The sequence below is a fragment of the Pungitius pungitius genome, chromosome 15, assembly GCF_949316345.1.
Source record: "Pungitius pungitius chromosome 15, fPunPun2.1, whole genome shotgun sequence".
Taxonomy (NCBI): Eukaryota; Metazoa; Chordata; class Actinopteri; order Perciformes; family Gasterosteidae; genus Pungitius; species Pungitius pungitius.
In genome coordinates, this window is record NC_084914.1 from 4,266,914 (window position 1) to 4,288,994 (window position 22,081).

At 48.8% G+C, this 22,081-nt stretch overlaps 1 protein-coding gene across 1 annotated transcript in view; it reads left to right on the forward strand.

Annotated features, from left to right (window-relative positions):
• Nucleotides 1-22,081, forward strand: part of b4galt2 (UDP-Gal:betaGlcNAc beta 1,4- galactosyltransferase, polypeptide 2) — an 80,586-nt gene that overhangs the window by 40,193 nt on the left and 18,312 nt on the right. Inside the window, exons 4-5 of the mRNA XM_037458585.2 lie at nucleotides 397-513; nucleotides 21,559-21,746. Coding sequence (XP_037314482.2) covers nucleotides 397-513; nucleotides 21,559-21,746 — 305 coding nt within the window. The remainder of the gene's footprint in view (nucleotides 1-396; nucleotides 514-21,558; nucleotides 21,747-22,081) is intronic.

Here is a 22,081-nt window from a genome sequence, read left to right on the forward strand (position 1 = left end):
ATAGTTGTTTTTGTTTTGTCTTTCTTGCCACACAATACTTCACCGATACCAGAGGGCATCCTATGGCAGTAAAAAAAAAAAAAAGACACTAATCACAATGCTTAATAACACGGAAAGCGAGGTCGGTTGGCTGCCAGTCTTCATCCGAGTGCAGAATTACCCTGCTTACGTAGTAAATTCTAGTTTAACCTTGGACCGTTAGCACGGCTGATAAAGACTCACTCAAAGCGGAGAATACGGAGGACGGCAATTAGTAGCCTTTGTGCATGTGTACAGAAAACCCCAGTCTCCAGCATTCATTCGTTTATCCATTCGAACGGTCCTCCGACGGAAACAGATGTTGAAATGCGTTCCAATGCAGTCAAAATGCACTGAACTGTCCCGCCTTGTTTTTAGGTGGCCATCATCATCCCGTTCCGCCACCGGGAAAACCACCTGAAGTACTGGCTCCACTACCTCCACCCCATCCTCAGGCGGCAGAGGATCGACTACGGCATCTACATCATCAACCAGGTGAGAGAGAGAGAGAGAGCGGGCTGCAGATGTGCTGCAGATGTGCTGCAGAGTTACCGCTGCACCTGCGTGGGCCCCACGTTGGAGTCTCCGTGGTCACTGCTGAAGGGGGTCGATCTTCAGGGAGGGTCTTTGGCGTTTAAGTGCTTTCAACCCTGATGTGACAGATCAAAAAGAAGTGGACCTGTGCATCTGTATTGGTTTATGAGTCCATCGGGTATTTCGTTTCTTATACAAACTCGAAAAATTTGAATATCGTGCAAAAGCTCATTACTTTCAGTAATTCAACTTAAAAGGTGGAGGAGGGAAGTACATTAATTCAGCAGCCCCCCCTCCCTCCTTCACCCATAACTGGTCTTCTTCTGACCAAAAGGAAAAAAAAAAAAAAACCTTTGCTCAGTGGAAGTGTGTGTGTGTGTGTGTGTGTGTGTGTCCACCCACCCCTGTAGAACGGACTCCGACCTCTCACTACGCCTCACGTTCTTTTCTCGTTCACACATGGTGTCGCATTTATTTCGCTGCTCTTCTCCACTCCCCCCACTCTAAATAATCTGAGCCTATTTATTTAGAACCTTTTTGAAAGAACAAAACATCAGTCACACCTGAACCCTTTTTCAGTAACAGCAGTCCAACCCTTTCAAACAGATGCTGATCGGCTGCCTGGCTCAAAACCTCAAAACACCTTTGTACCCAGGATTGATGTTAAAATAGAGCTCTGGACCAAACGCTTCTTCCGTATTAGTCTGAAAAATCACACGGTTTTTCCTGGAAGTTATTATCCTAAAAGTGTGAATATCTTATCGGTGACAAACAACAATTCATCTCAAGATCTGTCCAATGGTCTCACTGTCACTATGCATCAATTCCTCCGGTAAACCCCGGGCTTCGCGGAGGTCAAGCAGGACGCATGGACGCTGGAAGCTGTCGGAGCGTGACACGAGGGGAGCAGCCCCCCCCCCCCCCCCCCCCGTCGGAGAAATCCTGATGGTGGGCAATTAATGGCGTCGCACCTGGAGCCACTTTCCCGAGAGGAGAGCGGAGAGCAATTTGCTACCTTGGCTCGCTCGAATGTTTAACGAGTGCGATGCCTTTTAACACAGAGTGACTGACTTAGTGGTGATAATTCACCCCCTGGCGAAACAGATCATGACTGGCATGTCCTTACATTCAAAACACTTGTTTTTAGCCATTGGAAGTAAAAAAAACAAACACCCCTCAGGTGCTCCTCCCATCATCCCCTTGTATCATATTTGCAAATTGGATACGGATTAAATTCTGTTCACTTCTTCAGTACATGGAAGTATTCCATTCGTCCCATCATTGACGGAACGTTGTGGTATGGATGTCCTCTTCAATATCTTTGTTAGGCCAATTACAGACTCTCAGTGGCTTCTCCTTTCTTGATATTCCATCAATCATTTCGTTGTCGGGGGGGGGTCGTGCAGAAAAGTTGCGTAACAACGCTCTGCCCTGCTGCTCCGTGTCCTCTGGCCAATGTGTCAACTGGAGAAAAGCCCAGAGAGAGAGAGAGAGAGAGAGAGAGAGAGAGAGAGAAGCTGGAACAGGACAAACAGGAACACCGGTTCGGAGGAGAGAGGCGCCGAGGCCGCTGAGTGGCGGAAGCGATGATGAGAGGAGAGCCATCTGCGGGCCGGGCCGAATACGGGAGTTTAAGGTCCATCCAAAGCCGGATATCATCGTTGACATTCCGATGTGCTTTGTAAAGTGGCCTTCTCCATCTATTTTTTTGTGGCAATTCTTTCAGCAGCAGAGATTTGAGAGGAGAAAAATGGAAGCGGGATAAAACGCAACCTGCTGTCAATCTGGTCTCGACTCGTACGCGGCTCTAAGCCTCTGCTGCGCCGCCTGCTCCGCTAATCCGCCCAGATACGACCCAATGACCCCTTTCTCCTCCGACCACCTCGCACACACACACACACACGCTCCTCTGCATCCGTGGAAAGTCGCGTAGAACGAAGGGAGGAGGCGTCCGGTCCAGCGAATCACAGCGATTCTCTGGACACCGAAAGGGTTCCGGGTGGACTAAGCTGTGCGTTCCTGTCTGTGTCTGTTTGGGCTCGTTGGCGATGGTCACACGACGGAGGACGGGGGGGGAAGTTCACCCGGGGTGCACACACACACACACACATGCCTGTTACATCCTTAGATTCAGTAAACGGTTAGGCTTCATTACTCATTTCTATCCCCGACAAAGGCAGCGCAGAACAGATCCACTGCTTCTCTCCTTACTTTTCACAGTAAAAGCCCTAGAAAAATAACAATTAAATATCTATTTTATCATATTCTCCATTCTTGTGCCCATCACGCCCCATGTGTGTAATGAAATGGACATAATAAAACTTGGCACAAGGTACGTTCTTTACATCGTAACCTTTTACAATAAAAGCATGAAGCCTGCAAGTTTACCAAAGGGAACTTAGATTTACTGAGAGCGCTCTGTTCAAAGGAAATTCAATAAAATAAAAAGTGTATAGTAGCCGGCTTAACGACAATCCACCACAAACAGACGCTGCTCTGGATCCATGTTTCAACTGTTGCCAATTTGCATCACAAATAAAATACATTAAGTGTACTATTGACATGACACAGTGTGAGACTCGGTCATTGGGATTGCACAAGCACGGGTTGAGTTTATTAACACCAGTTCATGGTAAGAAGCCCAGAAAAGACTAGAAGGACATCACGCTTTGCATCTGAGAAGCTGGTGACACATTGACCAGGCGCCAACATAGAAAACTCAATCCGTGCTACTTTTGTTATATTTAGTTGTTGTTTTTGTTATTCTGCTGATAGGCAGAACAATGCCAGACTCAAGCTTATTCTCCCCCCCACCTCCCCCAGTCAGTGTCCTCTCTATTTCCCTTTCATCACCCCTGCAGCCCGCGCTGCGGTTAATGCACTTTCTATCTTCTGCTGCTAGAAATTGAAAAACGAACAAAGGGAGGAAAGAGGGAGCGTGAGGGAGTTTTGGAGCACTCGACCATGCACAATGAGGTATTGATTTGATAAGCAACAGCTCTGTTTCTCTCCTCCTCCTTCAAACTGATGTTTCAGGGTTTGCTGGAGTGTTCTTTATGGTGTTTTTTTTTTTTTTGGACAGAAACAGTGCAGTAAAATAATGCTCTCATTTACTCTGAGCCCATAGACCCATTAAATGTGCAAAGTGCTTCGTGTGATTGTGCTCCTCCGTGGTGCAATGAATTATGGATTTAGCTGGAAACGACTCTTCTTCTTCAAGTAGCAAAACGTGGGATGTGTACATGACATTAGGTCTTGATGTGCATTAACACCACTTGTGCAGTGGATCACAGTGAAAACTGGGTGACCTTTTTTAGACTCAAAAAGTCAATCTTCAACAGAAAATTTACAGATAAAGTGGAAATTAAACAGAAACAGAACATTTTTTTTACAACAAATCCCTGGTGAGGACATTTTTCGTAACATACTAAAGAGTTCAGAATAAACACTAATGAAAGCGTGCACGGTGCCATCTTCCCCGCGCTTCCGGTAACACGTCAACATTCAACAACCGCTCCAGTTCTCTAAATAATCCAACGGGCTGGCCGCTGCTTCTTCTAATAACTAAACACACATTTAACACTCTGTGTTCCTGGGTGGTTTTGAATGTGCCAACTTTAAGGACCAGAAGGTGAACAGATGTTAGTGTTTAGCATCTGTTTCTTTCTCCCACTTGCATTAAATTCCAGATGGAGGAAAAAAAAAAGACGACCTGTCACTCACATTCGTCACGGCCTGTCACACGGGCACTAAAAGTGCAAATAAATAGTAAGGGATTTCTTTGGAATGAAGTGCACGGGTAAAAAGTCGAAAATTGACATTCATCATTTTAGTGGTGGATTATTTAACCTCAGTTTTCCCTTCAATCGACTGTACATTAACTGCGAGTTGTTCAGATGGCAATAGACAACGGGCGAAAACCCCAAACCCCAAAACCGCTCCCTCATTCAACGACCACACAATTCACCATGTGAGGCTGTTTAGTTTGCTTCAGTTTAGTGCTTTAGTTTTTGTCTCACTTTCTTTTTGCTTTAAACTTCTAGCTAACTTTATGTTTGTCCCGAAAGAGCAACAACAGCTGCAGCAAACCGTGGAAATAAACACACGGCGCTGCGCGTGGACCCTCGAGTGAGCCGTGCAAGACTCAAAACCAATATTTAGTGTATGGAGGAGCCTATCTGAGGCGGGCTCGGATGTAAAAAGGCACACACACTCTGGGCCCTCATCGCTGCCGGGTCGGCGGGATTCATTCAGGATCCGTTGAACAACCGCACCGAGCGCCAGATCAATAAGTCACACGTAAGAAACGCTTCATTCTCGTGCTGCCGAACCTGACGACCTCGGCGACCCCGACGACCTCGCTAAACAGCTGTTTGGAGCCCTCTAACTCTTTCACATGCTTCTTCAAAAAGATCTGTAAATGTCACTCTGATTCACCCCCCCCCCCCCCCTTCCTAGCACTCCTGTCTCACTGATGCTGTCATGGCTGGAGGCGACGTGACACGATGCTGTTCTGGTGTCAGTTTGTACAGTAGTTTATGGAGTTTATTCAGTATTGAATGATCACCTTTTAGTCTTAGCGTGGGGGGGGGGGGGGTGTTGATTTTCAAGTACAGGTGAGAGAATAAATCAACCATAATTACTTCTCTCCTCTGAGGATCACATTAATTAGTCTACCAGCAGTGTAGCACGCATTTGATTGGCCAACCCGGTCACATGATGTCACACATTGTGTCGCAGCCGAAGTTGACTTTTTGCGGTTTTTGCACTTTAAAGGATTCAAATGATACTCCTGTTGTCAGGGCGACGCGATTGTCAAACTCATTTGACCGTGGGCCCAGGAAATCAATATTAACGTGCAGTTTTAATTACATAATGGCTGGATTCAATGTGGATAAGACCCGAGGTGCAAATCCCAGTTGGGCGGCTTTGGTCAGTGAGAAAAAGGTGTCGACGCCGCTTCTTTCAAACCCACACGATGATCTGCAACCTGCACTCTCCCAAAAAGGCCCGGCCCACCCGTTTAATAACAATAATAATAATAATGTCAGCAGCACTAGAGACTCCTACAGCGCAAAAGTGGAAACAGGAAAGAATTGTGTTAAGTTGTAATTGTCTAGAAACATTTTTATCTCTATTTTATTTGCTGGAAATCGGCTGCACGGCGGACTCACGGACCGATTTCAAACACTCTGACCCCTCTGGTTCCTTCCGTCATCAGGCACGGAACGTTCATGGGTTACATCACACTGGAAAAAGGCCTCCCCCGGAGCAGGACTGACGGGGGGGGGGGGGGGGGGGGTTGAATTAGGGCCTCGCTGACAGCGTTTCAGCTGCAAAAAAAACACCTTTCTGTACGTAGAGAACAACGGCTCTTCTGTTTTTTTTGTGTGAGTTAGTGCTTACGGGTGGGATGATGTTCATTTCAGCGACTCGCAGCAATTTGAGAAGGTCTGTTGCTAAGGAAGGAGGCATTCAGTCCTCCTGCTCCTTGTCTCTTGGTTCTTCTCCCACACACCTGCTTCTCTCTCTCTCTCTGTGGACTCCCTCCCTGCTTCTCTTTTAATTCACCACCTCGTCTTTTCCTTCACTCTCCACCACCTGGCGTCTCCCAGAGAGTGTGCTGGTGTGTGTGTGTGTGTGTGTGTGTGTGTGTGTGTGTGTGTGTGCCTGCCTGTTAGAGGGGGGGGGGGAGGTAATTCAGTCCTCTCAGCGTGATGGATCACCAGGCCGGGGAGAGACCTCACGGAGCCCGAAGAGCCGCCACGGGTCCGTATAATGTGCTTTTTTAACAAGCGTTTTGACAAAGCGAGACGGCATAAAGATCTTCATCAGCCTACACGTGTGTATTCAACAGCTGTCTGCTGCGTGCTTTGATTTGTTTAACTTTCCTACCAGGTGACCAGCATACAACTTAAATGCATCTGACAAAAACACCATAGCGATGTCAGCAGAGTGTAAATGGTATAAACTAGTCTTTAATGCATTAGCTTGTTTTTCCGTGATTTACGTTTACCAAAACGCTTCTCAAATGGTCACATGACTTCCTACTTGTGATGTTTGAGGGATCAATTTAATGTAAAACAAATCCAGTTATAGTGAGGCAGGGGGTACGGCTCTTGAAAAGGTTCTCATTGTTCCATCCACTCGATGGATCATGTCGTTGGGATTATTATGACCCTGTTGTTATTTTCCTCCACGATCTTTCTCCTGCATTTTTTCTTTCTCCTTCATCGTCTGTATGACCTTTAAAATGTGCCAGAGAGGGGGGGGAGTTTTTGTTATACACTGACCCAAGGTCCCATCATATCACATCACGAGGGCCTTGCATATTATTCCCAGATTTAAGGCCGGTTACGCCCCGTCGCCGGGGTTACAGCAAGAGAAAAGATGACGTACCGAGAACGAGGGGAACTTATGACTTGTGCTTTGAATCAGTCCGGCACCACGCGACTCTGGACAGCGAGGGGGGGGGGGGGGTTGGTTTCAGACCTGTGCCCAATATTGAAAATCACTGGGGTTTCTCGGCACATCGCTCGATAGAAGGTTCTACTACGATGAACTAACTCGCTCTAATCCTCTTATGTTTCGAACCGATTCTGATCCTTTAAATCCAAAACAAAGATATTAAATGATGTCTGTCCTAATCCGCTGCAGAAAAACTTTCTGCAGACGAAACATCACTGTCAGCTTTAAAAATGGGGCTTAATTCAATTTCCTCTGCAGATTGTCTCTCTTTATAATTCCACGGTTGGAGCAAAATTGGATTGTTTACCTGGGAAAGCGCTGGCTGTTAATGATTGGATTAACGTAGTGGGCAGACAGTACTTGTATCTATTAAATCGATCTCACCTCAGGGACCCGCATGCTGTGAAGCAGTCCGCCGGCAAGACCCTGAACCCCCCCCCCCCAAAACACTCTCAAAGCTTATTGGCCACTGAGTGTGTGTGTGTGTGTGTGTGTGTGTATGTTCCAGATTCCATTGTAGTCTCAGGTTGACGCATTGTGAATGTGTTGTCATCTGGTGTAAAGAGCCCCATTTATCACGTGAGAGCAAACGGAAGTAAGCATCCCTTTGACCACGTCGGCAACCGCTGCAACAACTCAAATGAGTCGTTGGCTTATTGGTGAGGAAACCAGTGTGACGCCGACTTCCTGAGTTCCCCTACAGCAGAACTCTCAGAAATCCAGCTCCGTGCACCGAGCAACCCACAGGGGACCGGTTCTCTCTCTGCATGTGAGGGACGGGGAACGTGTGATCATCTTTCATTTGGTTCATGCGCTCGCTTTGAGATGCGTCGCGGGCCCTTTTGTCCGCGGCCGTATCTCGGCTTCTTGAACATGTTGGGGGGGGGGGGGGGGGGGAAACTGGGCAGATGGTTGCAAACTAATTTCTCGCGGCATCCAGATCACGTTCAAAGACTCCAGCCCTGCTGGGACTGGTGTTCTAATTTCCTCAAAAGAGCTTTAGTGAACGTGAACTTCCTCAACAACAGCAACTCAACCAGGTGTAAAACTGGCTGGGAAAACATGGGGGACGACTGACCTAAATGCTCGTGAATAAATAATTGAATCACATTTGGCACATTTGCATTTTCAGACCGCGTGGAATCCACAGCTGGCCGTCGGACGACAGGCTGCAAGAAGGGAGGTTCTTATTTTTCCATCACAGCTTTTCGTTGCTTTCGACATTGAATTTCTAACAAGTTGTCGACGCTGTGTTCTGCTTTATGCTTCCCTATTGGGTACTAGCAACAACATTATTAAGGCTCCGTGTCAGGAACGGCTGGTGCAGGTTGAAGGCAGGCAGGCAGGCAGGACTCAGACGCAGGGTCTTCCGACAAAGTGCTATTTATTCAAACAAAACTCAAGCAGAACGTGCACCAACGAGGACTGACATGGACAATGACGCGACAAGGGACAACTGGCACACAGGGCTTAAATACACAAGGGAGGTGCAGGTGATTGGACACAGGTGGAATCAATCACGCAATCACAAGACAAGGCAGGAAGTGAAGTTAACCCAGGACCACAAGAGACAAGAAACTTCAAACTAAAACAGGAAGCGAAGCCAAACCGTGACAGAACCCCCCCCTCAAGGACCGAATTCCAGACGGTCCTAAAGGGGAGCAGAACCGGAAAAAATCAGACAAGGGGAGGGAGGGTGGGGGCCCGACAGCTAAGGTCCGGCGGCCTGCCGGGGCGGCGGCCAGGCGTGGGGTGCTCAGGGGGTCTGCCGGGTCGGCGACCGGGCCTCGGGGTCTCGGGGGGTCTGCCGGGTCGGCGACCGGGCCTCGGGGTCTCGGGGGTTCTGCCGGGTCGGCGGCCGGGCCTCGGGGTCTCGGGGGGTCTGCCGGGTTGGCGGCCGGGCCTCAGGGGGTCTGCCGGGCCGGCGGCCGGGCCTCTGGGTCTCGGGGGGTCTGCCGGGTCGGCGGCCGTGCGTCGTGGCGGGGGGCGCCGAGCAGTGCGGCTCCGGCGTCGTCGTGGCGTGGGGCGCCGAGCTGTGCGGCTCCGGCGTCGTGGCGTGGGGCGCCGAGCTGTGCGGCTCCGGCGTCGTCGTGGCGTGGGGCGCCGAGCTGTGCGGCTCCGGCGTCGTCGTGGCGGGGGGCGCCGAGCAGTGCGGCTGCGGCGTCGTCTTGGCGGGGGGCGCCGAGCAGTGCGGCTGCGGCGTCGTCTTGGCGGGGGGCGCCGAGCAGTGCGGCTCCGGCGTCGTCGTGGCGGGGGGCGCCGAGCAATGCGGCTGCGGCGGCACAACCCCTGACCCCACCCCCCCCTCAAGGGCCGGATCCCAGACGGCCCCCAGGGGTGGGGGGGAGAGGACCAAGGGATGGGAGGGAGGGGGCACGATCAGGGGCCGTGGGGACGGGCCAGGAGACTGGACTCTGGGGGCCGGAACGGGCGGAGACTGGACTCTGGGGGCCGGAACGGGCGGAGACTGGACTCTGGGGGCCGGAACGGGCGGAGACTGGACTCTGGGGGCCGGAACGGGCGGAGACTGGACTCTGGGGGCCGGAACGGGCGGAGACTGGACTCTGGGGGCCGGAACGGGCGGAGACTGGACTCTGGGGGCCGGAACGGGCGGAGACTGGACTCTGGGGGCCGGAACGGGCGGAGACTGGACTCTGGGGGCCGGAACGGGCGGAGACTGGACTCTGGGGGCCGGAACGGGCGCTGACGGGCGTCTCGGCGCAGGAACGGGCGCTGACGGGCGTCTCGGCGCCCCCTCGGGCGGAGACGGGCGTCTCGGGGCCCACTCGGGCGGAGACGGGCGTCTCGGGGCCCACTCGGGCGGAGACGGGCGTCTCGGGGCCCACTCGGGCGGAGACGGGCGTCTCGGGGCCCACTCGGGCGGAGACGGGCGTCTCGGGGCCCACTCGGGCGGAGACGGGCGTCTTGGGGCCCACTCGGGCGGAGACGGGCGTCTTGGGGCCCACTCGGGCGGAGACGGGCGTCTTGGGGCCCACTCGGGCGGAGACGGGTGTCTTGGGGCCCACTCGGGCAGAGACGGGCGTCTTGGGGCACACTCGGGCTGAAACGGGCGTCTTGGGGCCCACTCGGGCTGAAACGGGGGTCTTGGAACCAGGACGGGCGGAGACGGACGGTTTGGACGGCGCCGCCGCTGTCGGGTCTCAAGGTCCGGGAACCAGGGCTCGTGAGTGGCTGGGGGGCAAGCGCCCCGCCGAACCACCTTTGGATTCCTGCGGGACCCCGCAAAGGTGACTCGGGCTCCCAATATTGGGTGTACCCAATCGAACCCTGCTGAGTCCTTCCATGGTCGCGTCATTCTGTCACGATCGGGCTGGAGGTGCAGGTTGAAGGCAGGCAGGCAGGCAGGACTCAGACGCAGGGTCTTCCGACAAAGTGCTATTTATTCAACAAAAACTCAAGCAGAACGTGCACCAACGAGGACTGACATGGACAATGACGCGACAAGGGACAACTGGCACACAGGGCTTAAATACACAAGGGAGGTGCAGGTGATTGGACACAGGTGGAATCAATCACGCAATCACAAGACAAGGCAGGAAGTGAAGTTAACCCAGGACCACAAGAGACAAGAAACTTCAAACTAAAACAGGAAGCGAAGCCAAACCGTGACACTCCGTTAGTGTTGATTATTTGTGATCCTCCTGCCTCTCCGTTGTCAAGAAAAGGAAGTTTCTGAAACATATTTTTCAGAGTCTACCGACGAGGGGGAATAGCTGACATTTATCTTATAACCTTTGGCAAAATGGCCTTCAGTATCTCACCGAAGTGGCTTAGTCCTATTTGGCTTATCGTATAAAGAGGGTATAATGAGGACAGCACATGGGCGACACCTTTTAAAAAAGGCACCAAGCACCAAAGGCGTCGAGGCGCTCCGGTTGTAACAAAGAGAAGCCGAAGGTGTGTAACAATGCGCGGTTACTCAGCATGACGAATTTAAACCACTGGACAAACGGAGGATTTGTCCAATCAGGGAGCGGATGTCGTTTTATTCTTCTGTTCTTCAAATCCCTGCAAATGTTTTTGCTCGAATCGCTGCGGCAAGCAGGAAAAGTCCTAATCCATCCCAGAAAGATGTTTTATTTACCAATATGGGGGCAGATTGACTGATTTTTCTGCATGAGGATCCATTTGCCCTAATGGCTTGTTTACGTGCCATTAATACCACGTCCTGATGCTGTTTCTACATCTACACTAAATGGAGGACAATGTAGCTCATTGGTTACTTAAACCCAGTGTCTGTGGTTGCGCCTCACAATAGAATGAATTTTTAATATTCACATTCTTTGAGTTTTTAGTTTCATCACTATGTTTTTTTTTTTTAATTTTCTCTTTCCATGGACATCTGAAGCAACTATATCATCATTATGTGGGTCGTAGCTGAAACGGGGGGGTGGAGGGGGGGGGGGGGGGGCTCTCCCTTTGAAGCAGCAGCACAACAGTCTGAGGCCGAGTCGATGTTAAACAAGGACGGAAATAAGGTCCATCCGGGCCGGAGCGTGGAGCTGAAATGATTCTTTTTGAAGGAGAGACCAGCCCTCGTGCAGAATTCATTTGTTTAGGAAGGGTACGAGCTGATGCTTATAACGACTATTTCTATTGGCATGTGGAATTCTCACCTTTGTGATCAAGCCTGAGTGCTGAAACTAAATTATACACGTTTTGTTCCTATGTAACTATGTCCCATAGAGTGTGTATTCAACTTTAAAACAGCAATCTGCCTTTTTTTCAATCCAGATGTAGTTGCATATTGTCTTAGAATCATCGCATACTCGTGCCCATTCATTGCCTCCCATCATCACATGGCACCAGAGAGATGGAGGATGACTCGTTTATAGTGTAGAGTCAACAGTTCAGGATCAAACCAAGCAATCATTGACACGGGGCGGCGGGGGGGGGGGGGATGTAAACAACGAGTGACACAATTCATCCCTCGTGAATAATGTGAAATCAGGTTCGTGAGCGTGTCTTTGTATTTCTTCGGAACACAAATCCTTTGCGGCTGCTCTGAGGACGGCGTGAGGTGCTCAGCTCAGCCGCTCCGCGGTTCCCGGGAATGAATGTTTCACGCCTTGTTCTGTGCTCCGTGCATCGTTCATTCATCTGGCATCTGGGGTTTAATTTATAGGAAGTAATCACGATGTAGTTTACAATGGTGAATCGTCACTGTGATGTAATGCAGCGCCGCACGAGCACAATAACTCACTGGGTCATGTAATCACGCGACGTTTATGCAATGCTGAGCTCATCGCTCATCACATCGCACTCTGCGTCACTTTGATTCTCAGTGATGTCTTCCAACCATCAAATCCGTCCTTTGAGGAGTTGCTGTCCTCCACCAGCATCCCTCTCAGAAGGTCCGCCTTCCCTCCGCGGACGCATCTCTGACAAAATGTGTCCGGTATTCTGTGATGGAGCGAGCTGAAAAGCGCGAAACGTTGGCATTTCACGTCATGTCAAGTCAGTTATTCTCGCTCGTCTTCTCTTGTTTGACGACCTGCCAATCATTTAATTTTTTTTTCTAGTACAATACAAAATAAACAAAGAAACAAAGCCAAATCATCCAGTAGGTCTAATATTACTAACTGAGGAGGGACATTTTGTATCATGGTTATATTCATGTAATGCATTACAATGACAAGAAGAGGTTATTTATACAATTACAAAAAGCAATTAGAAACCAGCTTCAGTAGTGGTTTATTGAAGCTTTTAGGGTGTATATTAAATCACAAACTCATTCACAGCATTATTTATTAGAAAATCCCACTTGCATCATAAGTTTAACTGCAAAAGCTGTGAAGTGTGAGCTTTCCTGTTTGGCTTTTCTCCTACGATTTCTTTCTATTTAAATTCACTTAAATTCCACCCCCCCCCCCCCCCCTCCCCCCCCACATTGCGTACCGTTAACAATGTTAACTTGGAAAAGCTGGCTCCGAACACCCGTTTGGATTCATTGTTCTTTTTCAACCCTGATTTCTCTTCTTGCAGAAGGTTCTTTGTTGACTAGTGATCTATAAGAGATCAAGAGATCTATAAGGGATATATAAGGGATCTATAAGGGATCCCCGAGCTTCTCATCAAGCGCAGCCATGACGTCGAATAGACAACCCAGTGTGTACCTGAGCCCGCTCGTTTATTACCACGTACCTGCAGTCGTTTTTTTTTTCTCCGCCTCCTGCTAATTAGCAAATATGAACGTGCTTTTCACGTGTTTTTTCAATTCAGCCAAGCGGCGTCTCGTGCTACGGATCCGTGCCCGACAAACCTTGGTGACCCCTTCGCCCGCCGCCGCCGCCGCCGTTGAGTTCGACATCCGGTTAACGCGTGTAACATCATTCCCTTGTGTTGTTGACCTCCCAGCCAGACGCGGGTATGAATCACATGGTGAGGTAGCTTTAACGTCCCAATACATCATGCTGCCTATCTCTTCAGGGTACATCCACCGCACACTTGGTTTTAAAAAAAAAAAGTCTGATTAATGTTTCCCCCCCCCCCCCCCCCCCCACACGAGGAGGTTATCTGCATATCTGCATGCGATGTGGAGAAGTAAAAGAGAATGAAAGGAGAAGGGAAGAAAGGCCAAGAAACGTATGAGGAAGCTGCTACAGTGTGAGTTTATTTTTTGTTTTAGTTGGAGCTGATTTGTAGTCAAACCGCATTAGAGTGCAGTCATGTTAACAAAAACATTTTGTTCCCCCCCCTGCTTCACTCCTTCGAAAGCGACACACTGATCAAAAAAAATCCCTCCTTGAACAACCATCGGGTGGGTACTTTGTATAGATCCTCATACACCGTCCAGATGGCAAGAATGGCCCGATTTAAGCTTGCTGCAATTTGCTGTATGGCTTCAAGTTAAGGAAATAAATAACAGTGATAAAACATAAACGAGACGTTTAGCACTCGAACAAAAAGTTGAAACCGCAAAGGAGGGAAGATGGCATCGAAGGCAAAATGAGAGGAATGCACAAAGAAGGAAATAGAGGAAAAGAGGGAAATGTGGAGAGTCCGAGACTAAGTCACACCCACTTACCAAAGCGTGACAAGGGTTCGTCTCACGGGACGGGTCTTTGTGGCGTCCCAACAGGAGATCGAGATGCATGCGGAGAGAGAGAAGCGCCCCCCCCCGAGGTAAAGACGTCCGTCTGAAGAATTCAGTGACAGCAGATGTGGCCTCACTCCGGGAAACGAGTTTCAATCAGGACACGAAACGCCTGATTTCAAGCGCCACGCTGGGATTTCTTTGTGGAAAACGAGGCCACGTGAGCCGCGGAGGGCCCTCGACTCGGAGCACGGAGCCGCGCTAAGTGATATCAACAATGGCTCCGATGATCCAAAACGAGCACATGAACCAAAAACAGCTCAATTTGATCGTTTTTTTTGGACTAGCAGACAGTTGCTTATTGAACATCCGCCGCAATCCAATCGGATTCACGGCCCTCGCTGTCAGAGGGGGGGGGGGGGGGGGGGGGTCGTCGATGGCATTGCATGGAAGAGTTCTGCAGTTTCGGGCCTCGTCACGCCAGAGCTGCTCTCCCCCCCCCCCCCCGAAGATCTAGACGTCGTTATCGGCCCTGCCTCTTAGTCGATGCGCTAACAGACGGAAGCGTCCGGATTCATTCTGGAGAACAACTCAATCCTCATTTTCTCGAGCACACACTCAAACGCGTCCCCCCCCCCCCCCCCCACGTCTCTCAATGTAAATTATTATTCCTTTTATTAGGTCGGGGAGGCAGATGGCCGTCACGTATCCTTTTTCCTGTCGTGAAACTGGGATTGGGTGAGTCATGTGACCGCACCCACGGGTGCTGCGAATGTTGTTGTCCTGCCTTCGAAAAGATTTTTTTTTTTTTTTTTTTTCAACATCACACTTGTTTGTGTCACAACCAGAGCCCCGTGTGTCTGTGACGGGAGGTTTGGCACAGCGGGTCAAAACAACAAGCCGCCGGCGACCATCTGGCGCCGGATATTTTGTCAAAATGTCAGGTGCGTTTGATTCTCTGCCCTTCACCTCCCCGACGCTCTCCTTTGGCACTCGGTCAGGCTGCTGCAGCAGCTCAGGTCTGTAATGTCTGTGTGTGTGCGTGCCCTTCACTGTCAGTGGGTTTGTTCCCTGAGTGACTGGCCAGTCCTCTCATTTTGCCTCAGAAACATCATCACCATGTTTGTCACCTTCTCCCTGTCCATTACTCTGCTCCTAAAATGGCAAACACCCATTCTAAAAAAGTGTAATAACTCTGGAACTACTATACTAACTGTCTATTTATACAATGTATGTTTGTGGGGGTGAAGGGGAACCCCTTCAGTAGGCGCTATAATGTGCAACAATCAGTTTATATGTCACCGTTGAATAAATATATCAATATCATGGTACTGGTTCTGGCTCGTTTGGGCTCCAAATGGGGTCCTCTCGTTTTCCAAAGAGGATCAAATATATGGACAGCATCTGTGAGCTTTTTGTTTAAAATATGCTGGTGACTTAAATCCAGAGGGAGCTTTGAATGTCAAGCAGTTATCAGGAAAAGGAAGAGATAGCCTTGTTCACTCAGAAAACATGATTGCCAATTATTTCACTGATCCATATTTTAATTCAAAGTGGAGTTATCAACATTTAAAAAAAAAAAAAATACTTACCAGATTAAAGTTTAGAGAGATGTGTTGGCAAATGGCATTTAGAGTATTTTTTATTTGATGCAGAGGCTCGGTCATAAAAAAAGATATTAAAGTGTTTAAACTGATTGTAGCCCAAAGGAAGAGCTGATTCAAACTCATATCTATTGTTAAAAGGTGCTGGTTTATATGGATACGATCCTGGTTTTGACGACCTGGAAAGGATTGTATAATTCTACTGGTTCATTTAAAGATGTGGCCTTTTCCTTTTGAGCGCTTTATTTACCAGTTAGTTAATCAAGCGTGTGAAGTGTGAAACAGAACCACATCTCAAACATTCGCCCCTTTTTCCCCGCTGGTTTGAGCAGTCTGTGTGAATTCATTCTGCACCGTAACTCATCTTTCATTTTAATTTCCACTTTTACATTGCTTTGCTCTCTTGAGACCATTTGGCCTTTCCAGTGAACCTTTCAAACCATTATAACCTTTAATTAGGAATGAAACCATTTGATTTAGTGTAATGTAGGACAGAATGATGTGATTTTCTTGCTCCTTTTGTACATAATATATATATATATATATATTTTTTTATTCAGCTTTGAACCCTCGACACAACAACACGGAAACAAGTCTGAACTTGGGATTGTGATCCCGCAGCTGTTCACTCACAGCCAATGATCGGCCTCCTTTTCTTCAGCGCATCAGAGGATCAACGTGTCCGTTGTTGCCCCGATCTGCGTCCTGCTGACGGCGCCGAGGCAGGAAACGTCTCACTCTGGGGGGGTGGGGGTGGGGGGGGCTCCTCTCGTGTCCGGGCTGCTGCCAGAACGTCATTACGGGCAGATTAGTCGCCGCGGCCCGACGCCAGCGAACCCCCACCCCCCCTGCGTGCTCTGTGCCGGGCCCTCGCGAGTGCAGGACACACGTAGACACAGTGTAGTGCAGAATAAGTGGGTGCGTTTGTGTTTGTGCGCACGGCCGACTGCGGCATCTAATCAAGCTTTGATGAGCCTCCCGTTTCCCAGGTGGTGGCGGAATGGGGCAGGCATCACGTTTTATTAAGAACACATGGCCGCGTGCACTTGGTCTCGAATGTTCGTTCAGGCTCTAACGAACGCCGGCTCCCTGTTTCCGCTTGGCTCTCGTGTTCATTCACAACGACCTTTAGTCCTTTTCAGTTCGTAGTCATTCCTGAAAGGGTTGCTAGGAGATATTTTTCCGTTAAGCTGTCACGGAAATGTCAAACGCCTAAGCTACAGTAAACGCTTTGTATCATGTGTATGAATAGAATAGAAGTAATAAGGAGATTTTCACTGTTTTCAGTGGTTATTTGCACAAATAAAAATGGCAATTGTTAGCGAAGGGAGTGTTGATAGAAGAAAGCAGACTCAGCTCCATCAGAAGCTTTTTGGGGGCGGCTCCTTTCTCCTCCTCGCACAAATGCTTATACAAGCACAGAGGAAGCCACACACACACACACACACACACACACACACACACACACACACACACACACACACACACACACACACACACACACACACACACACACACACACACACACACACACACACACGCTCAACTCAATCTCCATTAAGTGAGATAAGGTGAAATCTTTCTCTGTCTCTCTCGTGGTCTGTCTTTCTCTGCACCGACTGACCGGTCAGAGGCCCCACCTCTTTCTATCTGCAGGAGGCCGATAACTTCTGACACACACACACACACACACACACTCACAAATGCATGGACACTCAAACTTTGTGCACACACACACACACACATATCCCATTCAAATACGCACGCCGACCCGGTGACAAACACTCAGGCAGAGGCCCGGCCCGGGGCTTTAATCCGTCACCATGGCAACCTTCCAGGTACGTGCGTTAGTGTCTGCGCGGTCGACCGGGAGGGAAAGTTATATGTCCATCACACGCCGTCACGAGGGGGGGGGGGGGGGCGATGGATTTATCCAGCGATACCCGGATGCGGCTGATAGGGTTAATTGGTTTTCAGAGGGCATGTCGGGAAGGAGGGAGACGCTGACCAGATTACTGCAGACACACGGCGCACAGAGCCAGATAAGAGCAGATGAAAACAGATGTAAGTGATGTCTTGAAAGCGCAAAGTGCGCACGCAGGGATGGAGGCAGATTTATCCTTTTTTTTTTTTTTTTTTTTTTACCTTTCGAGAAAATCGTGGAGCGCGCAGAAGACGCCACGAACGGAGGACCCGCGGGACGCTGGATGTCAATGAAAATGGGACACGGCGGGTGTTTATTTCCTCAATTTTATCCTCTGTTTTAATATGTCACCGTGCAACCACCTCCGGTATTGATTCGCGGTTGGAGCCAAAAGGGTTTGAATGAGGGCCAGTTTTAGGAGTAACAAAATGAGTCCCACAGTGAGAGACACCTCTGATGAATGAACACCCGAGGGTTCCCCCCCCCCCCCCCCCCCATCTGATGTCACTCTCCCTTTTTAGGGAATTAAGATCCAGCATCATTACACTCGTTCGTCCGCGATGAATCTCTGAGAGAATCCGAGAGGGTTTTCAACCCCACTGAGCTGATAGCTTGGTCACAATTCTTTGAGGATGCAACTCATCAAAATAAACATAAACATGTCATTATTTTTTTCTATTGTCGAGTATCGTCACCAGCTGACAACATCCAGCAATGTTCAGAAGACTGGTTACAATATTGAAATGGAAAGCCGTCTAATCCAAGCTTCACATGTAATTTATGTACATACGTGTAATTTATAATTCACTTCATCACTTCATATTTTGCTGTGAATGCCAGTCAGTGCAGAGGGAGTCGCAAAGGATTCACACTTTGATACTTGAGGATAACGCTGAAATGACTCCGTTGAGTCGACATCACAACAAACTTCAGTACAGGAAAGATTGTGCAGGATGGTCGGGTCGTGTCACCGAGTTCCTTTCCCCTCATGCCTCCCTCAGCCAATGAATGGATCTACATTACAGCAGCGTTACAGACACACGGAAACGTCTCATCCTCCGGGGGGGGGGGGTTCAGAACAGAAAGATTGAGCTCTTTTCGATCGCGGTTATTGACAAGCGGCTCTGGAGCTTCACTTGAAATTCACTTTTGGATAGAACCCCACTTAAGATGGCAGCGGGGCTTCCCCAGAGGGGGGGGGGGGGGGGGGGGGGGGTCAACGAGGGCGTGATGAATTACTATTGTAAGGTGACACCTGGTTTTAGGGTGGATGTGGGTCGAGATCAATGAGGGGGTTACGTCCTTTTAAACCATGTTCCTTTCAAGTCCAGATGTCCAAAGTCCAAAGATGGCACCTTTTTCTTCCAAATCACTAAAACCTAGAATTTACATTTAGGAGAAAAAAAAAACAATACTGACAGGTCACTGGGCCGCGTCGGACACCTTGGTGGTCTTTTCCATCGAAACTTCCCGACTCACATGCTTTTGGGACTTTTTGCTTCACATTCGGGTCGAATGCCTTTTATTCACTCTGCACAAAAGCATCTGCCGGGGGGGGGGGAGTGTAATATCACAACGATATCTATTATGTAGAAATGGCAATTACAGCTCAGTGCAGAAGCGGGTTGTTTTGAGCCTTTTTGTCGGTGGATGTTGGGAAGAACGGGCCTGAAACCCACTCCATGGAGGGGGGAGGAGGTGTTGCCACATTATCTCAAGGGTGAGCTTGAAGAAACCCTTGTTTTGATTGAATATTTCCCAGTAAATTACATTTACTGAGACCTCGGGCTCACGTGCATGTGCTCACTGCATTGTGTGTCCGGCCCGAGCAAAAGCAAATCAAGCGGAAATGTCCTTGAAAGTCGAAAAGACGCCCGTGAAATCGGAGAGTCGCGGGGGGTGGGGGGTGGGGTGGGGGGGGGGACCAAAAAATCAGCCTCCGCTAAATTGGAATGCCCCTTTCGGCACTTCGTCACGTCAGCGCGCAATGTGTTGATTTGTCAAGTATTCGCACATGAATGGTTTTACTGTCCCCTGTGGGCCACTGTAAGCAAATTGTGCAGATATTTCCTGTGAAAAAACAAAGGCAGGTTTTAAAAAGCCTAAAGCGGGAGGGAAAAAATAACCCAAAAATGCAACCTGCCGCAGTGGGAAGATTCAAACACTTACCAACACATTTACGTAACGCTTTTTAGGGCTCCGAACAAGTCACGTGTTGGGCACAGGGCAGATATTTAATCAGATAAAAACGTATTTCATATATTTTTATCAAAGAAAAGTCAGGCTATTTGAAGGGCCTGTCTTGTTCTAGTTCCCAGGAATCTCTTAATATTATGATAATGCACCAGCGTGAGAAGCTGTTTAAATTGTGTGGATTTCCTTAATACCTAAAACATTTTTTACCTTATTATATTATTTTTATGATATGAGGAGTCAAGCTCTGTGCTGGGACCATCGCCATAAACATATAATCTTGTAACATGTAAGAAATTGTATATAAGGACTTACACCAGCCCGATTTGCTTGAAAATCTCTATTACCGTCACGATGTCTCAAAGAGCTCACGTTTCAGTGTAAATACAGCAGATTTATTTGTGACACATCAGTAAAAGTAACTTCATCATTTAAACAAAGGTCTAGGATACAAAACAACAAATACATTCCTTTAGTTTTTCTCGAGATTTGATGTTCATTAACAGCATATTGTCTGTCAACACAAAAAAATCACAATCAGATTTTAAGACCTTTTTAAGATTTCTTTGCTTACATGGAGTATATTCATCAGCTAGGGGAGGTCACCGTCATTGTTCTTGGTTAATTGAATAATAAATTAGTGAATTTTGACCAGAATACAAGGTGATCTATTCAGATAGCGTCTTTTGTCCAACCTACGATCACACGAGACGGGGCAAAAACACAAGCATATCGTCCCAATTTGAGGAGCTGGCGCTAATGGCCTTCATTCATCCTCACAGAAAAGTGGTGATTCATTTTTGCCCACGATGCACATAAAGAGTTTACTTGCACTTTCAGGGAAGCTCGAGGCCATTTGTCCCAGAATAAATGGACCAGTGGTTACAGTGAGCGAATGAAAGGTTTCCTGAGGGAGAAATGTCTCGATGACTCAGTCCGTTAATGCATGTAGAAGTACTGACAGTACAAAAGGTTTATATATATATATATATATATATATATATATATATATATATATATATATATATATATATCTTCCTCCTGGACAGCTCCGCTCTCTCACTCCTTGCTTCCTGAGCTTTCCTCCGAACCAAAGAGCGTCAGGTGGCGCAGCGGCTTCGGTTCTCTGCAGAAATTTAAAGCCGTCACACACACACACACACACACACACACACACACACACACACACACACACACAACGGTATCTTCGTGGCGTCCTCGAAAAACAGCTGCGCCGCTTGGCTAGGGGGCGCCATTGCGCCGGGGGCCAAAGCGATGGGCCCTGATGACACGGCGCTGCGCCTCTTTGGGTCAACGCAAACACACAAGAGGTCCCGGCGGCCCGCGGAGATAAGAACGCCGAGGTTCAATGATGCTCCCAAACTGCAGCGTGCTTTTTAGAAATTCAAAAAAAAAAAATGTGGGACTCTGTTAAGCAGCAAACGACCTGTTTTTATTTGCATTGATAGAAACCCGTGATTTCAATCATCAAGCGGTTGCAAATGAGGATTTTTTTAAAACTGCTTTGAATTGTTCCTCTATGAAAAACAACGAAAACAACATAAGTGTGAGTTAGTTTTGCCGGCACTTCTCATTTAGTGCCTCATCGGGGGGGGGGCTCTTCAGTCCACGAGGGTCAAGTTGTACATTTACAGAAACCCTAATTGAACACGCTGCCAAATGCTGATGAAGCCGCATCCTCCTCATCCACATGTGACGCAACGGTCGCCCCTTTCTTTTTCTTTATTTTTTTCTCGCAGTTGGGCGAGGAAACCTTCAACCGCGCCAAGTTGCTGAACGTCGGCTACGCGGAGACCTTGAGGGACGGAGAGTACGACTGCTTCATCTTCAGCGACGTGGACCTCATCCCGATGGACGACCGCAACCTCTACCACTGCTACGACCAGCCGAGGCACTTCGCCATCGCCATGGACAAGTTCGGCTTCAGGTGAGGCGGCGGGGGGGGTTTTAGCTCATGAACGCTTCAGTTCAGCGTACGTGGATGTAGTTTGGGTCGAAGCGTTTGCCAAGGTCCACCTTCAAAAGATCATCTGTTTGATCCCAAGTCCCATTTGTGCATGCACAGACACGCACAACCACACAACCACACACACACACACACACACACACACGTCTTGAGAGCAGCTTACAGTCACACAGGGAACTGTGTTCCCGTTTGTCTGCGCAAACCATATATAGCATTTGACGCTTGTTATAACCTTGACGTAACCTGTATGTTCTGCATGCTTTAGAGGTTTATTGTATTATGAGCAAACATAAGAC